The 20,776-nt window shown below is 43.9% G+C and overlaps 1 protein-coding gene across 1 annotated transcript in view; it reads left to right on the top strand.

The window, feature by feature from the left end:
- Nucleotides 1-20,776, top strand: part of KIAA1549L (KIAA1549 like) — a 72,620-nt gene that overhangs the window by 31,458 nt on the left and 20,386 nt on the right. The window contains exons 13-15 of the mRNA XM_044270633.1: nucleotides 3,716-3,891; nucleotides 7,853-8,070; nucleotides 12,490-12,622. Of these exons, the coding sequence (XP_044126568.1) occupies nucleotides 3,716-3,891; nucleotides 7,853-8,070; nucleotides 12,490-12,622 (527 nt within the window). The remainder of the gene's footprint in view (nucleotides 1-3,715; nucleotides 3,892-7,852; nucleotides 8,071-12,489; nucleotides 12,623-20,776) is intronic.

Here is a 20,776-nt window from a genome sequence, read left to right as displayed (position 1 = left end):
GCAGGCTGTTCCGGCACAGAGCAGCCTGCTGGATCTCACAAGATCCGACATTGCCAGATCCTCTACTTCACCGCCGGATCCCCGTTGACTGCATAAATGCCAGGTTTCGGATTGACAAAAACTGTTGCATGCAAAAAAAAATTTGCCCGGCAGTCAGCCGCCAATTGCGCTGGATCAGGCAGCCAGATCTCCGAAATGGAGATGTGAACGCAGCCTAATAAATCATGTTAGATTTATATTCACTACAAAGGTATTACACCAAATAAAAGTTGAACTTAATTGTACTTTGCTGGTCCAAACACACTTGATAGATTCCTCTCTTCACCATGATGATTTCATGGCAACGACATTTTCAGATCCTTCATATCCTATTATGTCTGAAGATGCTACAGAGTCCCAAGACTAGACCTTAGTGTGACTGTGAGCTCCGGGGATTCTTCCCTTCAAAAGTGGACATCTGGGGACAACAATAGGCCACCTTCTCCAGATACTTCCAGTGGAACTCTATGCTGGTTTATTGGCCATGTAGACCTATAAATGTCAGTATTGAAGCGTCACTAACTTTTCAACAAACTTTCCGTTAATCAATAGTACAGTGTGTGTACATGAGAAACAACACTATTTCTGGCCACTACATGACTTGTATCTGACTTTTTTTTTTTTAGCTTTTTTCGTTTTCCTTTGTGTATGCTGAATGTCTAGTTTACAGTTCTATCAGCGTTGTTGGGTGGAGTCTTGCTGCCACCCACTGCACACACAGAAAGTAGAGGAGAATCTCCTTCCTAACCTTTTACTCATTCAGAGCCAGCTGCAGGATCATGGAGAGTATTACAGAAAAGTAATGACCTGTAGCACTTGTGCTGAGATAGAAACTTCCTATGTATCTGTGCAGTCTCTTTGACTCACTACTTCTGCTGTTCACTCCTCCCTCCGCCCCTCTCCATAGACTTGTATTTACATGGTAATATGATACTTAAGAAGAGCTGGTCCATTTGAGATGGAGTGAAAGCTTTTTAGGGCTGTATTCACAAGCGCCAGGTTCAGTTTTCAAGAGTGTCAATATAGAGAACATGGTACAAAATCAGATATTTAGGTGGGAGTATGTCACTTACCATTTGTAGGACCATGCAATGGATTCTATTTGACTCCAAGTAGAAACCTTCAAGGGTTTAAGTCTTTGATTTCCTCCAAATGAAATGCAGATAATAGTATCATAGGATGGTAATGGCTGAAATTAAGGAGCTCCTTGGAAATATATGTTGAAACCCAAGAGAGCGCTTGTCAGAAGAGGAAAATGTCCTAATACGTTGGGTCAGTACCTGCACCTTTTGAGTGCATTATTGGCTTTGGACTACAATAACTAAGATTTTATCAGTCTGTTGGCAGCCATTGTGCACATTTTATTGGCAGTGAAGCAGTTCAGATTATGAGCTATAACCTGCTTTAGGCTGTCAAGGTTAGTGAGAAAATACAATCGTAGCTTCTAGAAAGGACTTGGCCTTCAACAGTAGCAGTAAATAATCATGCAGCATGGCCACAATAGTTGGACTTGACTAATGCAGTAAAGCAGGGAATTTGTTCACTTACAGTAGATTACCATCTACATTGGTTTAGAGAATGAATATGAATATACAGTAGTATTAGGTGTGCTACATACTTTTATGCTAAATATATCTTTTTACATTGCAAATCACCATAGGAGGCATATCACACCTATGGTCCACTGCATCTTTAGTCACCGATGTGCAAGAGAATACATTTACATAAGAGACTATAATTTACTCAAGAAACTGGGAAGGTTCACTCTTGGACCACAATTTTTAAAAATGTTAGTAGGCTCCAAAACCCTATCCTAGACATAGAGTTAGGCCTCTTGCACACGGCCGTCGTGCGGCTGTTCCCCAGTGCACGTGCAACATCCGTGCAGATTCCGCAGATAGATCCAGACCCATTCAACTTGAATGAGTCCATGATCCTTCCACACCGCGAAAAAATAGAACATGTGAATGGGTCCACATCCGTGATGCGTTAAGCGCACGGCCGGTGCCCAAATATTGCGGACCCGCTGTTTGCGAGTCTGCAACATGAGGCCCTAAAGAGGAGCTGTCACCTTACATCTCTGTTTTAGTAACTACTTGCATTCCCCATGTAATAACAATTTTGGAGCCTCTATTCTTTTCACTCTATGTTGTTCCGTTCCTCTATTATTCTTGTTAGAAATCCATGAATGAATTGTCAGTAGCCTGCACTAAAGGTCCAGCTGGGTGTTACCAGTTGGGGGGAGGCCTTGCAAAGTCTGAGACTGGCAGCACCATGTGGCTAGTGTCATACTGTGCAGGGGGAACACTCTCAACTGGTAACACTCATCTGGACGGACTGGACCTTCATTGCAAACTGCTAGTAATTAATTCATAACTTCTAGTAGGGGTAATAGATAAAAGGCACACCATACAGTCATAAGAAAATATGCTGCAGAATTGATAATATATGGGGAATGCAATAAATTATTAAGACATGTCAGGAGAGGTGACAAATCCACTTTAAAAGAGTATTCTGCTTACAACAAGTTACACCCTATACACAGAATAATGGATAATTCTTAGATCAGTGGGAATCTGGTCTCTGGGACCTCCACCAATTATGAGAAGGGGGTCCCTTGTTCCCTGTGTGGATTAAGTGGTGGTCAAGCATACATGCTGTCACTTCATCCAATATGCTGGAGATGCAGGATGTACTTGCTATCTCCAGCAGTCACTTTAAGATGAGTGGAGCGTCAGCATGCATACTTTGCCTTTTCTCCACTCATATGGGGGTGACACAAGACCCCTGTTATCATGATCACTTGTGGTCTCAGTGGTCAGACCCTCACCGATCTAACAGTCAAACCCTTATCTTACTGGAGTATCCCTTCAAATGATACAATTCTGACTGCCCACAGCCACCACTAGGAGGAGCTTCAGAGCCAACTACATGCTGTATACATTGAACTCAATAATAAGTTCTTAAGCTCCCCCTAGTGGTGGCAACAGGCAGTCAGAATCTTATGGCTCTGTATCAGAAAAAAGAAGATATATAAGAAATTAATCAGCTCAGCTCCGCTCATGCTGATGACATATTCCAGGAACCTTAGTCCTTCTTTGGTCTAGTGCCCAAAATTAGAGCATCACTTTAATGGTCTATGTGGCAATTTGTATTCCTGTCCTCCGGTCTTCGCAAACTTTACCTTGCTTTTCTTAGCGGACAATGAATAGACCAATGACTTAAATATCACCTCCACAAGTAAGAGAGGGACGGTGCCATATAGAATTACAGTCATTAAATTGTTATGACCTTTGATAGGAACCAGCAGACTGAGGATGGAGATGGCTTGGCCTCGCGCTGCACCACTGCTGTGCCATATTGTGTTCTGATCTTTCTTCTCTGCCTATTAAAAATACTCACACTGACAGCAGCAGTGACTCTCTCTTTATATAACATTTCCCTTACATCATATACATCTTTCTCAAAGGTTAGTTTATTTCTACTTCCAATTTAAAAAATATTTATAGCATTTTGCAGCTGGGGAATCGGAGGGTGGTGGGTCTTATGATCTCACAAAAGCCGAAAAAAAAACTCAGACTGGTCACAGGGCATTATTTAGCGACACATTGTGGCTGCATTGGATTTTTGGATGGATGGATGAAGTGATCACTAATTTGGAATCATTGTTCCCTAGTGCCTATATGCGGTGAAGAGGAGGGGAACATTCACTATGACAAAAATAAAATGTTGTCCGACCCGTTTGACTCATCTTCTGGCTCTGTGCAACTTATTGCAATCAAACCAGTGTCTCTCCCGCCCGCTCTTACCTTATCGGAACGAAATCAGGAGATGTCCATCATTAATGGAGAGGTAAGAAATATTTTATCGGGTTATTATACACTCCCCCCCTTCCTCCCCTCTGTTGTGGCCGCGGCTGAGGACATCATGGAGAGGGCTGTCCAGCTCCACAAAGTCTATAGGAAATTGGGCCAGAAATACTGTGGGTTCACTTCTACAGGGGGCTGCCTTCATGTTTACCCTGACCTCACCTTAATCTAAAGGAATAAGCCCTGGTAACAGGTGCCCCCTCAAAACCTATCTAGGCAGCATGGTGGCTCAGTGGTTAGTGCTGGGGTCCTAGGTTTGATTCCGACCAAGGACTACATCTGCATGGAGCTTGTATGGTTTCCTCCCACACTCCAAAGACATACTCTTAGATTGTGAGCCCCATTGGGGACAGCTTGATGCTACTGTCTGTAAAGCGCTATATAAGTGCATAAATAAATAAAAGCATGTGTTTGATGAAGATTGCCACCATATGGTGCGCTGTACGTTATTGTATTTTACAGCATTTTATATATGTCTCCATATGAAATATGAGGTCAGTAGGGTCCCTTAGAAGTCTATGGGATTTGAGAACTTGCTGTACAGAGCCATAATATGGCCATCCGCCCTTACCCTATTTATTCTAGTCATTTATATAGCGCTTACGTCTTCCGCAGCGATGTACAGAATTGTCATTACTCACATCAGTCCCTGTCCCCAAACCTATGCTTCAGAAGATGTCACAGCCAGCAGACATATATTTTCCACCCCTGCAGCAAATACAGATTGTGGGTACGGCCCATGTCTACCCAACAACAAGCAGCATGCCAGCGCTGCCCGAATCTCTAATTAGTGGAGTAATCCTTAAAATAGCTCATTATGCATTGTGCGGCAGATGTCTCCTTCTAACACTGTCATGAAAGGAAAAAACACTGCATGCGTATTTCTTATCCATTATATAAAGTGTATATATATGTACATACACCAAAATGCTGGATATCAGTATAGCGCTATAAGGCTCTGATCTCTGACCTTTAGAAACGGGCTGGACCAAGCAAGGTGGAGGCCACTGCTCAAAATTAAAAAAAGGGGCAACATTATATATGTCGTGACTAACTTTTGGGAAGAAACTGGGTGGTGGAGGACCTAGGACAATTCCCCTTTTGCCCATTCTATAATCCTGCCCAGTTTAAAGAGAATGTGTCATCAGAAAATGACGTTTCTATGTTAAACATATATTTTCCTATATTTTTGTACACTTTTTGGCTATTTTTTTCAATTTCTCATGTCCCTATCTATATTTCAAAAATAATCCTTAAATCCTGCAATTTTCACACGGGCCACTAGTTCTAAAATATGTCAGGACTTCCTGTTCTTTGAGGTCCGCCACATGAACCATAGACACAATGGACAGGAGGGGACCAGTGATGGCCAGTTCGCCGTGTTCGCCCGCGAACACATGCGGGCTGCCATCTTAAATCACAAGTCCTTACCTGTGCCTGCGCCACGAGCCGGTCTGAAACAAATGCGGTCACCGGGAGCAGGTAGTTCCGAGAACAGCCCGATGAAGGCCCCCGGTGGCTGTTCTCGGAACTGCCTGCTCCCGGTGACCGCATTTGTTTCAGACCGGCTCGCGGCGCAGGCACAGGTAAGGGCTTACCTGTGCCTCGCCGGACTTGTGATTTAAGATGGCAGCCCGCATGTGTTCGCAGGTGAACACGGCGAACTGGCCGTCACTGGAGGGGACCTCATTGACTTCTATGGTAGACTTTTCTAGGCATGCTCTGTGACCTGTGCAGAGGTCAGGAGGGAGCAGATCAGCTGTGGCATCACTTAATGTTGGATCCTGTGTTATCTATACAGAGGTGATAACTAGGGGTGAGCAAATCAAGCTTCGAATCCAAGATCCAAAGTCGACTAGTTCCAAAACTTCATTTTAATGCCATACTGAAGCCAACTTCGGATTCCTGTTTTAAGATGTTTTTAAAGTCATTGAATCAAAGCGTGAAGTTATTCACCAAAGTCTCGTGTGACTTTGGACTTAACAAATGTTTCTTCTGCGAAGCACATACATGTTAATGCTGTACGTAGACAGGTCTCCGGACAGCATTAAAATGAAGCTTTGGAACAAATTGACTTTGGATCTTGGATCCAAAGCTCAATTCGCTGACCACTAGTGATAACTGTCCTTGTAATTAGGCGCAACCTCCAGTAGCATACAGAGATATCACAGACTAACATAAAACGCTGGTCTATGATAAATTCCCCTCAATCTGTCCTGGTGGAGTATACACAAGATGACATACGCATTCGATTTTATCGGGCTGAATGTGCATATGGTTCACAGTTATTTAAAGGGACGCTAAAATGAAAATAACAACAGCATTAGTGCCAGGGGCGCTGCCACATGTGAGAGGTGGCATGCTCACTTTTATGTTTGTCTGTAGTCATATAGGCAACACTGGCAGTTACAGTGATAGGGCTCCTGATGAGGTTCTTTAACCAGAAACGCGTTGAGCCAAGGTTTAACGGCAGCCAGTAGTAACAGACTTTGACCATGATAACGGGGCGTTTGTAGTATAGAAGGCGGTTACTGGTTCGTACTGAGGGTGAGAGCAGTATTTACCAATAGGATACTATATAGTCTGTATCCCAACCCGGTACTCTCACTTAGGATGCCAAACTTGCATAGGAGCAACAGTGTTAATACATTATTATTGGTACCCAGCGATATCAGCAGAGAGTATCATATGCTGCTCCTAATATCAAACTTACATAGGAGCAACAGTGTCAGTATATTGATATAGATACTCAGCGAGATCAGCAGTGAGTACCATAGCCGCTCCTAATTATGGTGTGGTCCCATATTAGGATTATAAGTGTGGTCCCCTTAATTTTAAGCAAAGTAAGATAATAAAGTTATTTGCTATTTTCATTTTAGCGTCCCTTTAAGTAACTGTGAACCATATCCACCAGTGACGCGACGTGCATATCATTAATAATTGCGGTGATTTGTGTTGAATGTGCATATGGGCCGATGTCAGTACTGACACGTTAAGTTTTGGGTTGTTGAGTGTCAACCATGTGATCCTTTTGTTCTTTGGAGATAAGACGCCATCAGTAGTGTCTGGCAGCGATTTCCTCGCTTCTCCCCATTCCGGACACATGCATAGGATGGGGGTTGAGATAGATTACTGTTGCTATCTAACACATACGGCCAGCTTTACTTTAATGGGTCAGAAGGATGTTAAACAATAGCTGCTCAGTGATGCTCGTTATAAGAGTCCATTCACACGTCCGCAAATTGCGGATCCGCAAAACACGGACACCGGCCATGTGCATTACGCATTTTGCGGACCGCACATGGACGGCACTATAATAGAAATGCCTTTTCTTGTCCAGAATAGGACATGTTCTATTTTTTTGCGGGGGCGCGGAACGGAAGTGCGGATGCGGACAGCACACAGTCTGCTGTCCGCATCTTTTGTGGCCCCATTGAAAATGAATGGGTCCGCACCCATTCCGCAAAATTGCGGAACGGATGCAGATCCATTTTGCGGACGTGTGAATGGACCCTAAGGGTGGGGCTGTGAGAACTTGCCAATTTCTTCATTAGACCGGACTCACATCACCGTTTCGTTTTCTGTTCTTCTGATCCATCAGAAGAGCAGAAAAAAACTAAACAAAAAAAAACCCTGATACATTATTTTGAGCATCCATTATGCTCAGCTATGCTCACTTTGTATCTGGTTTTGTCAGTTCTGTTACAGATCCGTTATTTTAGATGGGAGAAGAAGTCCTCCACAATGGAATTTATCTTCCGTCTAAAATAACGCATCTCAGACGGAAATGACCAAAACAAATGCAAAATAAGCATAACTCAGCATAACAGGATCCATTTTTTTTTCTGTTCTTCTGACAGATCAGAAGAATGGAAAACAAAATGATGATGTACTTTGTATCTCCTAAATAAACAACCTTCTTAAAGTTACTTGTCTCTCACCAGGTTAATAAAGCACTTAAACAGAAATCGGACATCGAACACTATCGCAACAAACTACGTCTAAAAGCGAAGAGGAAGGGCTACTATGATTTCCCTCCCATAGAAAGCAAGTCACTCAATGACAGGAAGAGAAAGGTCTATGAAAAAACTCAGATTGAGATCGACAACGCGCTGGATGCCGGAACAGATACCTCCTCTCCATTTGCGGAGCCTAAGAACAGGTAGGACATCTGACAATGACATTCCATGGCTTATATCAGGGGTACCAATGGAAGCAGGGAAAGCGTCTGCAACGGGGCCCAAACTCAGGAAGGGGCCCACGAGGAGGACAAATGAATTTATTTTCAGAGCTCAGGGAGCATGATCAGGGGTGTAGCTATAGGGGGTGCAGAGGTAGCCAGGAGCCTGAGGGGCCCAAAAACCCTTGTGCCACAGAAGAAGACACTGGTATTATAGAAAGTGCATGCAAGTTACACCTCTGCCTGGACAGAAGGGGTTAGGTTAAGAATTTGGTATGGAGGAGGAGGAGGAGGAGGAGGAGGGGGGGGGGGTGCAGTTTCAATGTTTGCCTCATGCAGCACGAAGGTTTGAGGGAACAGGGGCCCAAGCTGAACTCTTGCACCAGGGCCCATAAGCCTTTAGCTACGCCCCTGAGCATGATGCTCCTAGTCCTAGCACTGGTATTACTCACTGATCCATGGTCTTCTTCTCATGGAACACACCACGACCTGATGCTGTGCGGCGTCAGGTCACAGTGCTACATGAAGAGCGGAGGCACCCACAGGAGGAGAAGAGGGATGAGTTTTTTGTTTTTTTTTGGGGTGGGGCCCCTTTCAAAAATTTGCTGTGGGACCCAGTCGCTTCTAGTTACACTACTGCCTTATATCATGTATTTTAGCCATGTCACCTTTCCTGAGACCACTCATAGGACCATTTCTCAAAAATAATGGTTTAGATGACCATATGGCTGCTTTCATGCTTTTGTAATGTCTTAGGGCTCATGCACACGGCCGCATGTATTTTAGGGTCCACAAAACACGGATCCTCAAGAAATACAGAGGACGTCCGTGTGACATCCATACTGCATCCCCTTTTTTTTGCAGATCCATTGCAACAATGCCTATCCTTGTCCTCAAAACGGACAAGAATAGGACATGTTCTATCTTTTTTAGCGGAACGGCCATGCGGAAATACGGAAACGGAATGCTCATAAAGTAAATGCATACAGGCTGCAAAAAAAACTGTACGGACACGGGACAAAAAAAAATCTGTTTGTGTGCATGAGCCCTTAGGGAAATTTCTTTGGGACAAAAGGTTTGAGATTCTGCACATTTCCAGGCAGATATGGGATTGAATGGAGGGGCAGCAAATGATATACTGGCACACGCAACTTCTTTATGGGATAACCCCTTTAAGAGAGAGCAGACAGGAGTAGTCTATACATTATTGTATTACGAATGGGAAGGCATTACAGTGCAAAAATTATAAAAATGCACCGTACATGTATCAATGTCCTGATAAGCCCTAATATTCCTCTAGTGATAGTACATTGAAACAAATCATCCCCGCGCCAGTATGTACAGTATTAAGTACTGTATGTCACAGGCAATAAAACGAGTTCAAAGCTGGTGGTTATTTAATGGTACGTAAACACATTTTCCCTGGGTTGACCGATGACTAAGAATTAGAGGCAGTGGCAGAACAGAATGTGTAATGAATTAGCAGAATACTTCTACTCCGGATGGAATTGTATTATTCACCCACTGCGGCTCTGCAGCCACTATGGAGGCTAATGAGAAGCTATTAAAACGTGTGAATTACTCAATGCGAGTAGCAGGGTTAGTGAAATGTGTATGGCAGGGATGGGAAAGATGAAGAGGCAAGTGGCACAGTCATTTTATGGTGCATCTTGGGTCTATAGAACTTCATATCTTCATTCAGAATCTTGCACAAAGCCCGGCGAGTAACTCGCACCGTGTAACTGGGCTAATGAGAAACCTCCTAGAGATAGCGATGGAAGTTGCGTTACTTCCTTTTTCAGTCATCTGCAATTAGGTCAGCGATGAGCACAGGGGACTGCTAAATAGTGGTGGATTGTCCATGTTATCATGCAGCTTACATCAAAGCATTTCGACTAAAGGTACGATTTATTATGCAAGTCATTTCTTCTTTCTAAGCTGACATTGAGCTTGGTTTATGTCATGAATTGTTTGTTTTTAGGGCATCTGTCAGCAGTTTTGTCCCTATGACACTGGCTGACCTGTTACATGTGCGCTCGGCAGCTGAAGGCATCTGCGTTGGTCCCATGTTCATATGTGCCCGCATTGCTGAGAAAAATTACATTTTAATGTCTGCAAATGAACCTCTAGGAGCAACGGGGGCGTTACCATTACACCCAGAGGCTCTGCTCTCTCTGCAACTGCCACTTTGATTGACAGGATAAGGCATGATGACTTTTTCACAGTCTGAAAGATAGGCTAGCATGCTGTTTTTGGGAGTCCCTCAGCAGTGAATGGAGAGGACGCAGTGCCTGCTCTTCTACACTTTGGAGGCCCCATTCTGGAGATATGAGTGGGTCCTAGAGGTGAGACCTGGACATATCTGACAATGTGGCATATCCTTGCTTTATGACACAAATCCTAAGATGGGAAAACCCCTTTGCGGAACTATATTTCCCATTTATAAGTCAATGGAGACAGAAATGTTTGAATATCGATCTAAATTTTTTCCTCTGTCTTCATACATGTAGCACATATGGATTCATAGCAGACAATACGCCCATCAATGATAATAACAAGAAGGCAGTTTCACTCGTCACTGGTACCATTGTATTGTTCTCCTTGTTGCCTCCTGTCTGCCTCCATTACTTTCCTCCCACCGTTACATTGTCCCCCTCATATGTATTATGGCACAAGCAAAGGAGATTTCTGAGGACCTTAGAAGAAGAGTTGTTGATGCTCATCAGGATGGAAAAGATTACAAAACCATCTGTAAAGAGTTTGGACTCCACTAATCCACCCTCAGACAGACTGTGTGGAGGAAATTCAAGATCACCATTACCCTCCCCAGGAGTGGTCGACCAACAAAGATCACAACAAAAACCAGGCATGTAATAGACCACAAGGTCACAAAGGAACCGAAGGTAAACTCCAAGGCCTTTCTCACATTAGCTAATGGTCATGTTCAAGAGTCCACCATCAGGAAGACACTGAACAACAATGGTGTGAGTGGCAGGGTTGCAAGGAGAAAGCTGCTACTCTCTCAAAAAGAATATTGCTGCCCGTCTGCAGTTTGCTAAAAGTCACCTGGACAAGTCAGAGGGCTATTGGAACTATGTTTTGTGGATGGATGAGACCAGAATAGAAATTTTTGGTTTAAATGAAAAGTGTTATGTTTGGAGAAGGGAAAACACTGCATTCCAGCATTAAAACTTCATCCTATCTGTGAAACACAGCGGTGGTACATATTTCAGGAGGCAGGCTGCAGGCATTTGCTTAAAAATCATTATTACAGAAATATCCCCTTAATAGGAAAAATGTCTTGTCAGCAAAATGCCAACAATGCAAATGAGGAAAATCACTGCAAGGTGCCCTCGTGTTATTTTTAGGATTTCTTTTCTGCCAGAGATGTAAAACTATACAGTAAATTCCATAAGTTGAACAATAGCCTTATATTGTCTACAGGTAGACGCATGTTCCTTACACCGATGGGTTCCTTCTCTCCTTTGTTGTTCCCTACACTGTTGCGCTTTCTATTGTCCAGATTTCAGTTTCTTTGACAAAAGGCAGGCGGCTGTCTGAGAGCTATATAGCTGCCAGTGTAGAGTGAAATATAGCTAATTAACCTGTCAATAGGAATTAACATACTCACATAGAGAGAGAACAATGCGATGCTGGTCCGAAACTGCAGTGAGGTTATGGAAAGGCATAATGGCTCGGTTACCTAACATGCCAAGGAGATTAAAATGTATAGAATCAATACTTTATAGACTATACATGGATGCATGGATCATACTTACCCTGCCCGCTGTCACTCACATCATGTGGCTGCAGCACCCACATGACCCGTATCAGACCAGATGTTGGCGCAGGGAGGCCAGCAATCTGTAGAGAGAGTGAAGGAACTAGAACCGAGCAGCTGGCATCAGGTAAGTATTATTCCCTTTGCAGGTCCTGCAACACTGATGGGGGTCTGCCAGATAGGCCCCTGGGGGTGAACAAACCTTTTAAAGGGGTTATACTATATTCTCTATTTTTCAAACCAGCACCTGGATACCTGGATCTGAATACTGGGCCCCACAGAAAATTTTTGAATGGGGACCCCCCTCCCCCAGTAATTTTTTTGCAACCACTTCCTTTCATGCCGCCCCCATTCCTGTGGCTAGTAAATATCGCTCTCTCAGACCAGGCCCGGCAGCTGTTCCATCCGTTTTCTTCACTGTCTATACTGTCACTGTATATTATTTCATTGTGTAATACTGTTGAGGGGGCCCTGACAAAATCTTTCAGTCCTCCTCCTGGATGGGCCCCTTCTGGGTCAGGGCCCCAAAGCAGCCGCTTCCCCTGCTTTCCCTATATCTACGCCCCTGTGTGTCTGTCTGAATTGTACTTCTGTGACACAGTTTACCATAATTTCTACAGGCAAACCTCCATGAAGAACCATCCATATAGAAGTCGACAATCTCTTAATAGCCCAAGCCCAGGAGAAACTGAAATGGATCTTCTTGTCACTCGGGAAAGACCAAGACGTGGAATAAGGAACAGTGGTTATGATGTGAGTATAAGACTGAAGATCTTTTCTCCCATTAAGTAAATATAGTATATTAAATGTATCTACACAAAAAAATGAGGCAACTTTGGAAACAGACTTGATAAAAACTTAACTTTTTTGTGTCTACAGTTCTTATACAAATGTTTGTGTTTCTTTGGTTACAGACTACCAAAAAAACCATGTGTAGTCTGGATCTGCTGTCATCTACTTCTTGCTACCATTTAGTATGACTGCATTATCAGACTACACAGGGTTTGTTTGTAGTCTGTAACCTTGGAGAAGCTTAGATCTGCATAGGAGCTGTAGACACAAAAGAGGATATTTTAAATTAAGACTATATTCTAATTTGCTTCCATTTTATTTTATTTTTTTACATTTTATATGCATTGGAGCAATAAAATGGTTGCTAATGTGTACAAGCCTTTTATGTATAATTATTGGACTCTAAATATACAAAGGTAGACGGCAGTATTTTGTGTCATTCATATGAAGGAATTTTTTTTTAAATTTACTTTACATACCACAGATGCTGGCTTTACAAAGGTGACAAATAACAATGATGTTATTGTGTCCCTATACGTTTTTACTCAAAATGTCCACAGTCCCTGATTGGCATAGGTTGTATATTACATTCTATAACAATGCAGACTCATCTGTTCTTTAGGGATTGTGGAAACCTGTGGGACTAATCTGTGGGCACTAATGACTGTGACGAATGGTGGTCAGCCAGAACTTGTTCCCTCTGAGGAGCTCTGGTTGGGGTAGCGGTTCTCATTGAAGAGACCCCATCTGGTATATGGAGACTTACTAACAGGCAGTGCTCCATGGGAAAAAAAGTATGCAAATTAGCTCTCCTCCAGAAGGAAGATTCAAAAGGAATATGGGTGTCTCTTCTTTTTGAAGGAGTCTCTGGTTTGGCTGATATGAGATTTTCTTTATTTTGTAGGAGAAAAAGTTCAAAGGGGTTGTTCAGGACTAGACAAAAGATGGCTGCTTTCTCCCAAAAATAGCACCACCCCTGTCCACAGGTTGTGTGTGGTATTACAGTTCAGCCCCATTCTCTTCATTCATTCATTATTTTAGGGCCCTTCCTATTTCCATTCTTAGACCCTCTGAGGGATCAGTAGGTCCCTCTGCCCCATATGAGGAGACCAGTGCTATAAATGGCGTGTGAGGCTACGTTCACACTTGCGTTGTTAATTCCGGTATTAAGATCCGGCAGAGGATCTCAATACCGGAATTAAACTGATCCGTTTTGATTTTGCACATCAGGACGCATCCGTTCCGTTAAGATGCAGTCGTGTGAAATCAAAAGGGAAAAAAAACGGGTCCATCACTAAATACATTGATCCTAAAAAAATTGATCCGTTACCATTGACTTACATTGTTTTCAGTGCCGGATCCGTTTTCTTCCGTTTTTATGACCGGACACAAAACCACAGCTTGCAGCAATTTTGTGTCTGGTCACAAATCGGAATGCTGCCAGATCGAAAGACATCCTGATGCATCCTGAACGGATTTCTTTCTATTCAGAATGCATGAGGACTAAACGGAAACATTTTTTTTCCCGGTATTGAGATCCTCTGCTGGATCTCAATACCAGAAAACAGCAACGCAAGTGCGAAAGTAGTCTGATAATTAGGGCTTCCTGTTGCAGACTTTGAGTTGGGCCAAAGAGCATAAAAAGTTGGAAGTAAGGCATACATATGCAATATCACAGCCCAGTATCCACCCATCCCCTACATGGACGATTAGAGACTCATTTAGCATCACAGGGGTTACTGCGCTCTCCAAAACACTCATTGTAGCCAATGGGGGGAATTGTGCAGGCATCAGCTCCTTTCATGATGATAATGTGTCTCAATTATCTGTATTTTATGCCATATGCCAAAAATCAATGGAGGCGGTGATTCACTTCTCCCAATCATGGATGAGACTAGAAGAACAAGATTTACACATGTTAACGGCTGCAAACCAGAGCTGACATTTTTATTCTTGTGGATGTGGGGAAGGGAGGAAAATAGCCTCAGATTAATGCCGCACACAAGATAATGTTGGATGAAATGATGGTCAAAAGCCATACTGTGCAATAGAGGACATTACAGTACTCCACCTCACAACATTATATCAGATTCAGAATACGTGGCATCAGATGTACCCATATAGCGGCTATACTATGTAGAGACAATTGGTATTTTCATTGATTCTTCTTAACCACCTCCGGACCGCCTAACGCAGATGTGCGTTCCGGAGGTGGCAGCCCTGCGCAGAGTCACGCATATATGCGTCATCTCGTGAGGGCCGGGATTTCCTGTGAACGCGCGCACACAGGCGCGCGCGCTCACAGGAACGGAAGGTAAGCGAGTGGATCTCCAGCCTGCCAGCGGCGATCGCTCGCTGGCAGGCTGGAGATCCGAATTTTTTAACCCCTAACAGGTATATTAGACGCTGTTTTTATAACAGCGTCTAATATACCTCCTACCTGGTCCTCTGGTGGTCCCTTTTGTTAGGATCGACCACCAGAGGACACAGGTAGGTCAGTAAAGTCGCACCAAACACTACACTACACTACACCCCCCCCCCGTCACTTATTAACCCTTTATGAACCCCTGATCACCCCATATAAACTCCCTGATCACCCCCCTGTCATTGATCACCCCCCTGTCATTGATCACGGATCCACGGATACATGGATCGGATCTGCAAAACACATGCGGACGTCTGAATGGAGCCTTACAGGGGGGTGATCAATGACAGGCGGGTGATCACCCATATACACTCCCTGATCACCCCCTGTCATTGATCACCCCCCTGTAAGGCTCCATTCAGACGTCCGCATGATTTTTACGGATCCATGGATACATGGATCGGATCCGCAAAACACATGCGGACGTCTAAATGGAGCCTTACAGGGGGTGATCAATGACAGGCGGGTGATCACCCATATACACTCCCTGATCACCCCCCTGTCATTGATCACCCCCCTGTAAGGCTCCATTCAGACTTCCGCATGTGTTTTGTGGATCCGATCCATGTATCCATGGATCCGTAAAAATCATGTGGACATCTGAATGGAGCCTTACAGGGGGGGGTGATCAGTGACAGGGGGGTGATCACCCTGATCACCCCCTGTCATTGATAACCCCCCTGTAAGGCTCCATTCAGACGTCCGCATGTGTTTTGTGGATCCGATCCATGTATCCATGGATCCGTAAAAATCATGCGGACGTCTGAATGGAGCCTTACAGGGGGGGTGATCAGTGACAGGGGGGTGATCACCCTGATCACCCCCTGTCATTGATAACCCCCCTGTAAGGCTCCATTCAGACGTCCGCATGTGTTTTGTGGATCCGATCCATGTATCCATGGATCCGTAAAAATCATGCGGACGTCTGAATGGAGCCTTACAGGGAGGGTGATCAGTGACAGGGGGGTGATCACCCTGATCACCCCCTGTCATTGATCACCCCCCTGTAAGGCTCCATTCAGACGTCCGCATGTGTTTTGTGGATCCGATCCATGTATCCATGGATCCGTAAAAATCATGCGGACGTCTGAATGGAGCCTTACAGGGGGGGTGATCAGTGACAGGGGGGTGATCACCCTGATCACCCCCTGTCATTGATCACCCCCCTGTAAGGCTCCATTCAGACGTCCGCATGTGTTTTGTGGATCCGATCCATGTATCCATGGATCCGTAAAAATCATGCGGACGTCTGAATGGAGCCTTACAGGGGGGGTGATCAGTGACAGGGGGGTGATCACCCTGATCACCCTGATCACCCCCTGTCATTGATCACCCCCCCTGTAAGGCTCCATTCAGACGTCCGCATGTATTTTGTGGATCCGATCCATGTATCCATGGATCCGTAAAAATCATGCGGACGTCTGAATGGAGCCTTACAGGGGGGGTGATCAGTGACAGGGGGGTGATCACCCTGATCACCCCCTGTCATTGATCACCCCCCTGTAAGGCTCCATTCAGACGTCCGCATGTGTTTTGTGGATCCGATCCATGTATCCATGGATCCGTAAAAATCATACAGACGTCTGAATGGAGCCTTACAGGGGGGTGATCAATGACAGGGGGGTGATCAGGGAGTCTATATGGGTGATCACCCCCCTGTCATTGATCACCCCCCTGTCATTGATCACCCCCCTGGTAAAGCTCCATTCAGACATTTTTTTTGGCACAAGTTAGCGGAAATTTTTTTTGTTTTTGTTTTTTCTTACTAAGTCTCATATTCCACTAACTTGTGTCAAAAAATAAAATCTCACATGAACTCACCATACCCCTCACGGAATCCAAATGCGTAAACATTTTTAGACATTTATATTCCAGACTTCTTCTCACGCTTTAGGGCCCCTAAAAAGCCAGGGCAGTATAAATACCCCACATGTGACCCCATTTCGGAAAGAAGACACCCCAAGGTATTCCGTGAGGGGCATATTGAGTCCACTTGCGACAAAAAATAAAAAATTCTAGGAACTCGCCGTGCCCCTCACGGAATACCTTGGGGTGTCTTCTTTCCAAAATGGGGTCACTTGTGGGGTAGTTATACTGCCCTGGCAATTTAGGGGCCCAAATGTGTAAGAAGTACCTTGCAATCAAAATGTGTAAAAAATGTAATGCGAAATCCGAAAGGTGCACTTTGAAATATATGCCCCTTTGCCCACCTTGGCTGCAAAAAAGTGTCACACATCTGGTATCGCCGTACTCAGGAGAAGTTGGGGAATGTGTTTTGGGGTGTCATTTTACATATACCCATGCTGGGTGAGAAAAATATCTTGGTCAAATGCCAACTTTGTATAAAAAAATTGGAAAAGTTGTCTTTTGCCAAGATATTTCTCTCACCCAGCATGGGTATATGTAAAATGACACCCCAAAACACATTCCCCAACTTCTCCTGAGTACGGCGATACCAGATGTGTGGCACTTTTTTGCAGCCAAGGTGGGCAAAGGGGCACATATTCCAAAGTGCACCTTTCGGATTTCACCGGTCATTTTTTACACATTTCGATTGCAAAGTTCTTCTCACACATTTGGGCCCCTAAATTGCCAGGGCAGTATAACTACCCCACAAGTGACCCCATTTTGGAAAGAAGACACCCCAAGGTATTCCGTGAGGGGCATGGCGAGTTCCTAGAATTTTTTATTTTTTGTCGCAAGTTAGTGGAATATGAGACTTTGTAAGAAAAAAATAAAAATAAAAAATCATCATCATTTTCCGCTAACTTGTGACAAAAAATAAAAAGTTCTATGAACTCACTATGCCCATCAGCGAATACCTTAGGGTGTCTACTTTCCGAAATGGGGTCATTTGTGGGGTTTTTCTACTGTCTGGGCATTGTAGAACCTCAGGAATCATGACAGTTGCTCAGAAAGTCAGAGCTGCTTCAAAATGCGGAAATTCACATTTTTGTACCATAGTTTGTAAATGCTATAACTTTTACCCAAACCATTTTTTTTTGCCCAAACATTTTTTTTTATCAAAGACATGTAGAACTATAAATTTAGCGAAAAATTTATATATGGATGTCGTTTTTTTTGCAAAATTTTACAGCTGAAAGTGAAAAATGTCATTTTTTTTCAAAAAAATTGTTACATTTCGATTAATAACAAAAAAAGTAAAAATGTCAGCAGCAATAAAATACCACCAAATGAAAGCTCTATTAGTGAGAAGAAAAGGAGGTAAAATTCATTTGGGTGGTAAGTTGCATGACCGAGCGATAAATGGTGAAAGTAGTGTAGTGCCGAAGTGTAAAAAGTGCTCTGGTCATGAAGGGGGTTTTAGCTAGCGGGGCTGAAGTGGTTAATTAAAGAATTTTTCCGGCCTCATTTCATCTGCCCAGACACTGTTTATATTTGCCCCATAGACCTGATTTTCATGTCAGCCCTTTCCTTCCCCTGTTCTCAGCATCACTGCATTCTGGCAGGATGTTTACATGCAGAACTTCCTGTTTTCATCAACTTCCTGCTGAGTTTTCTAACCAAACCCTGTAATGTTTTACAGAGTGCTGCATCCTCTGCATTCACTTTGGGGCCCCTTTCTTGAGTTGAGAGTAGGTCCCAGAGGTGAGACCCGCACCTATTGGGCATTCATGCCATATCCTAAATATATGCCATACATGTCCCAGATGGGAATACCCATTTAATGTTGGGATTACTAAGAAATCGCTTGCAATTTAAAAAAATAATAATTCACCAATGATTTTTGAAAACTGTCCAGAAAAACAGGCATCCCTAAGGACAGTCATAGCATTTATCAAAAAAGTGCCCCGTTTTGTGGTGAATATTATTGATATACAGGTATGACAACAGTGAGGTGGTATAAGAAAGGAAAATGGGTGTAACATGCCAAATTGATGAAGTTGATCAGGGCCTTACTGGTGACATCAGAGGGTTTAGCCACCTAGAAGTGGGGTCCCTCCTTTTGGGGTGGGTGCTCCACCTTTAGGCAGGGGTAGCCACAGGGGTAGGGCTGCACTGGGAACTTAAAGTGGCCCTGGAAAAAAAATAAAAGTGGCCCCGTCCAAATTGATGGAAGGCAGGGTCAACACAAGTAGGCAGGGCCAGCAATACCATATTGCGGCACATTATACCACCCCAACAGAGCCAAAAACCACAGTCCATCACAAAATATTGCCACTGAGCAGCACAAAATACATCCGCAAAAACTTCCACCGGCCGGCTGTGAGGAGGACTCAGGCGGCCCCCTGGGCATCGGCCCACCGGGAAATTTCCATGTAAGGTCTATAGCCAATCCACCCTGGACAGGGGTAAAGTAGGGACAGATCCATCTGCCGACCCTGTCTTCAAGGTGACTTCTCTTCAGTTGATGCCCGGTACAACTAAACCATGAGTAAAAAAGGTTACCCAACCTGCCAGATTTATGCTGCACGTTATCAGACGTGCCAAGATGCACCAGAACTGATATGGCTGCTGGATGTACTTGTAATTTATCTTTTGGTTCCCATCTATGTATGTGGGCATGATTTATTATTTTTGTTTATCTGATAATTAATCAGTTTGTGGTTTATTTTGTGTATCCTTGGATATTTTATTTTAACTGCATGATTACTAAAAGTTTTGTTTTAGAGTTTTTTTTATACTGTGAAATTTGACACAACCTTATACAGCGTAGCCTGTGGTCGTTGTGAGATACCTGGTGCAGAATGGTCCCCATAAAAAAAAATATATATATATGCCCCCCCTACTTGCAGGTTTATGGTATCACATACCACCATTTTGGACAGACCCCTTTTATCATGGGCCCCATAGAAGCTACATAGTAAGAACTATGGTATGTATTCCCCTGTCGAGGCTTTTTAGCTTCCAGCTGATTTTAGTCATTTAAAGGGAAACTCCACTTTTGTGAGTAGATCTGTCAACTGTGCTCTGTTGTTCGGCTGGACTTATATACAAACATAGTTTTATAGTCCATGTATAGCAGCCATCACGGCATGTCTGGGTATGTGGGTGAGTCCAGTTTTGCTCATACTTACAACCTCTTGCATAAAATCTGAAAAGCATAGACTAAAGAGGTTGTTAACCATTGGGGGCCTTTTGGGCAGACTCCCCCCCCCCCCATTGTGGCCAAACTTGTGGAGAGAATCATATTTATTGATCCCCGCTTCTGGTTTTGGTTCCTATGCTCCCCTGGCCCTGCAGCAGGTCTCAGGTCTCCCTGCATCAACATTCGGTTTGATGCAGAATACGTGGCTGCTGTAATGGTGATGTGCCCCCCATGTGTCATGTCACTACTGGGTCATGTAATACATGGGGGACACATTACCGCTGCAGCTAGTCTTTGGTTGCAGCAGCCATCTGACCCACATCAAACTAAATGTTGACGCAGGGAGACCTGAAAGCTGCAGTGGCACTGCCGAAAAAAAGGAGCTGGAACACAGCCACTGGGATCAAGTCAGTATGATTCTATCTGCAGGTCCAGCCACACTAGGGGGAAGGGGTCTGCCTGAAAGGCTCCCACGTGTGAACAAACCCTTTAAGCATTTATGAAACCTAGAAACCTAGAAACATAGAATGTGTCGGCAGATAAGAACCATTTGGCCCATCTAGTCTGCCCAATATACTGAATACTATAAATAGCCCCTGGCCCTATCTTATATGAAGGATGGCCTTATGCCTATCCCATG

This window comes from Bufo gargarizans, chromosome 10 (assembly GCF_014858855.1).
Source record: "Bufo gargarizans isolate SCDJY-AF-19 chromosome 10, ASM1485885v1, whole genome shotgun sequence".
NCBI lineage: Eukaryota > Metazoa > Chordata > Amphibia > Anura > Bufonidae > Bufo > Bufo gargarizans.
Note: the sequence above shows the minus strand (reverse complement) of the source record. Positions and strands in the feature narration are given on the sequence as shown.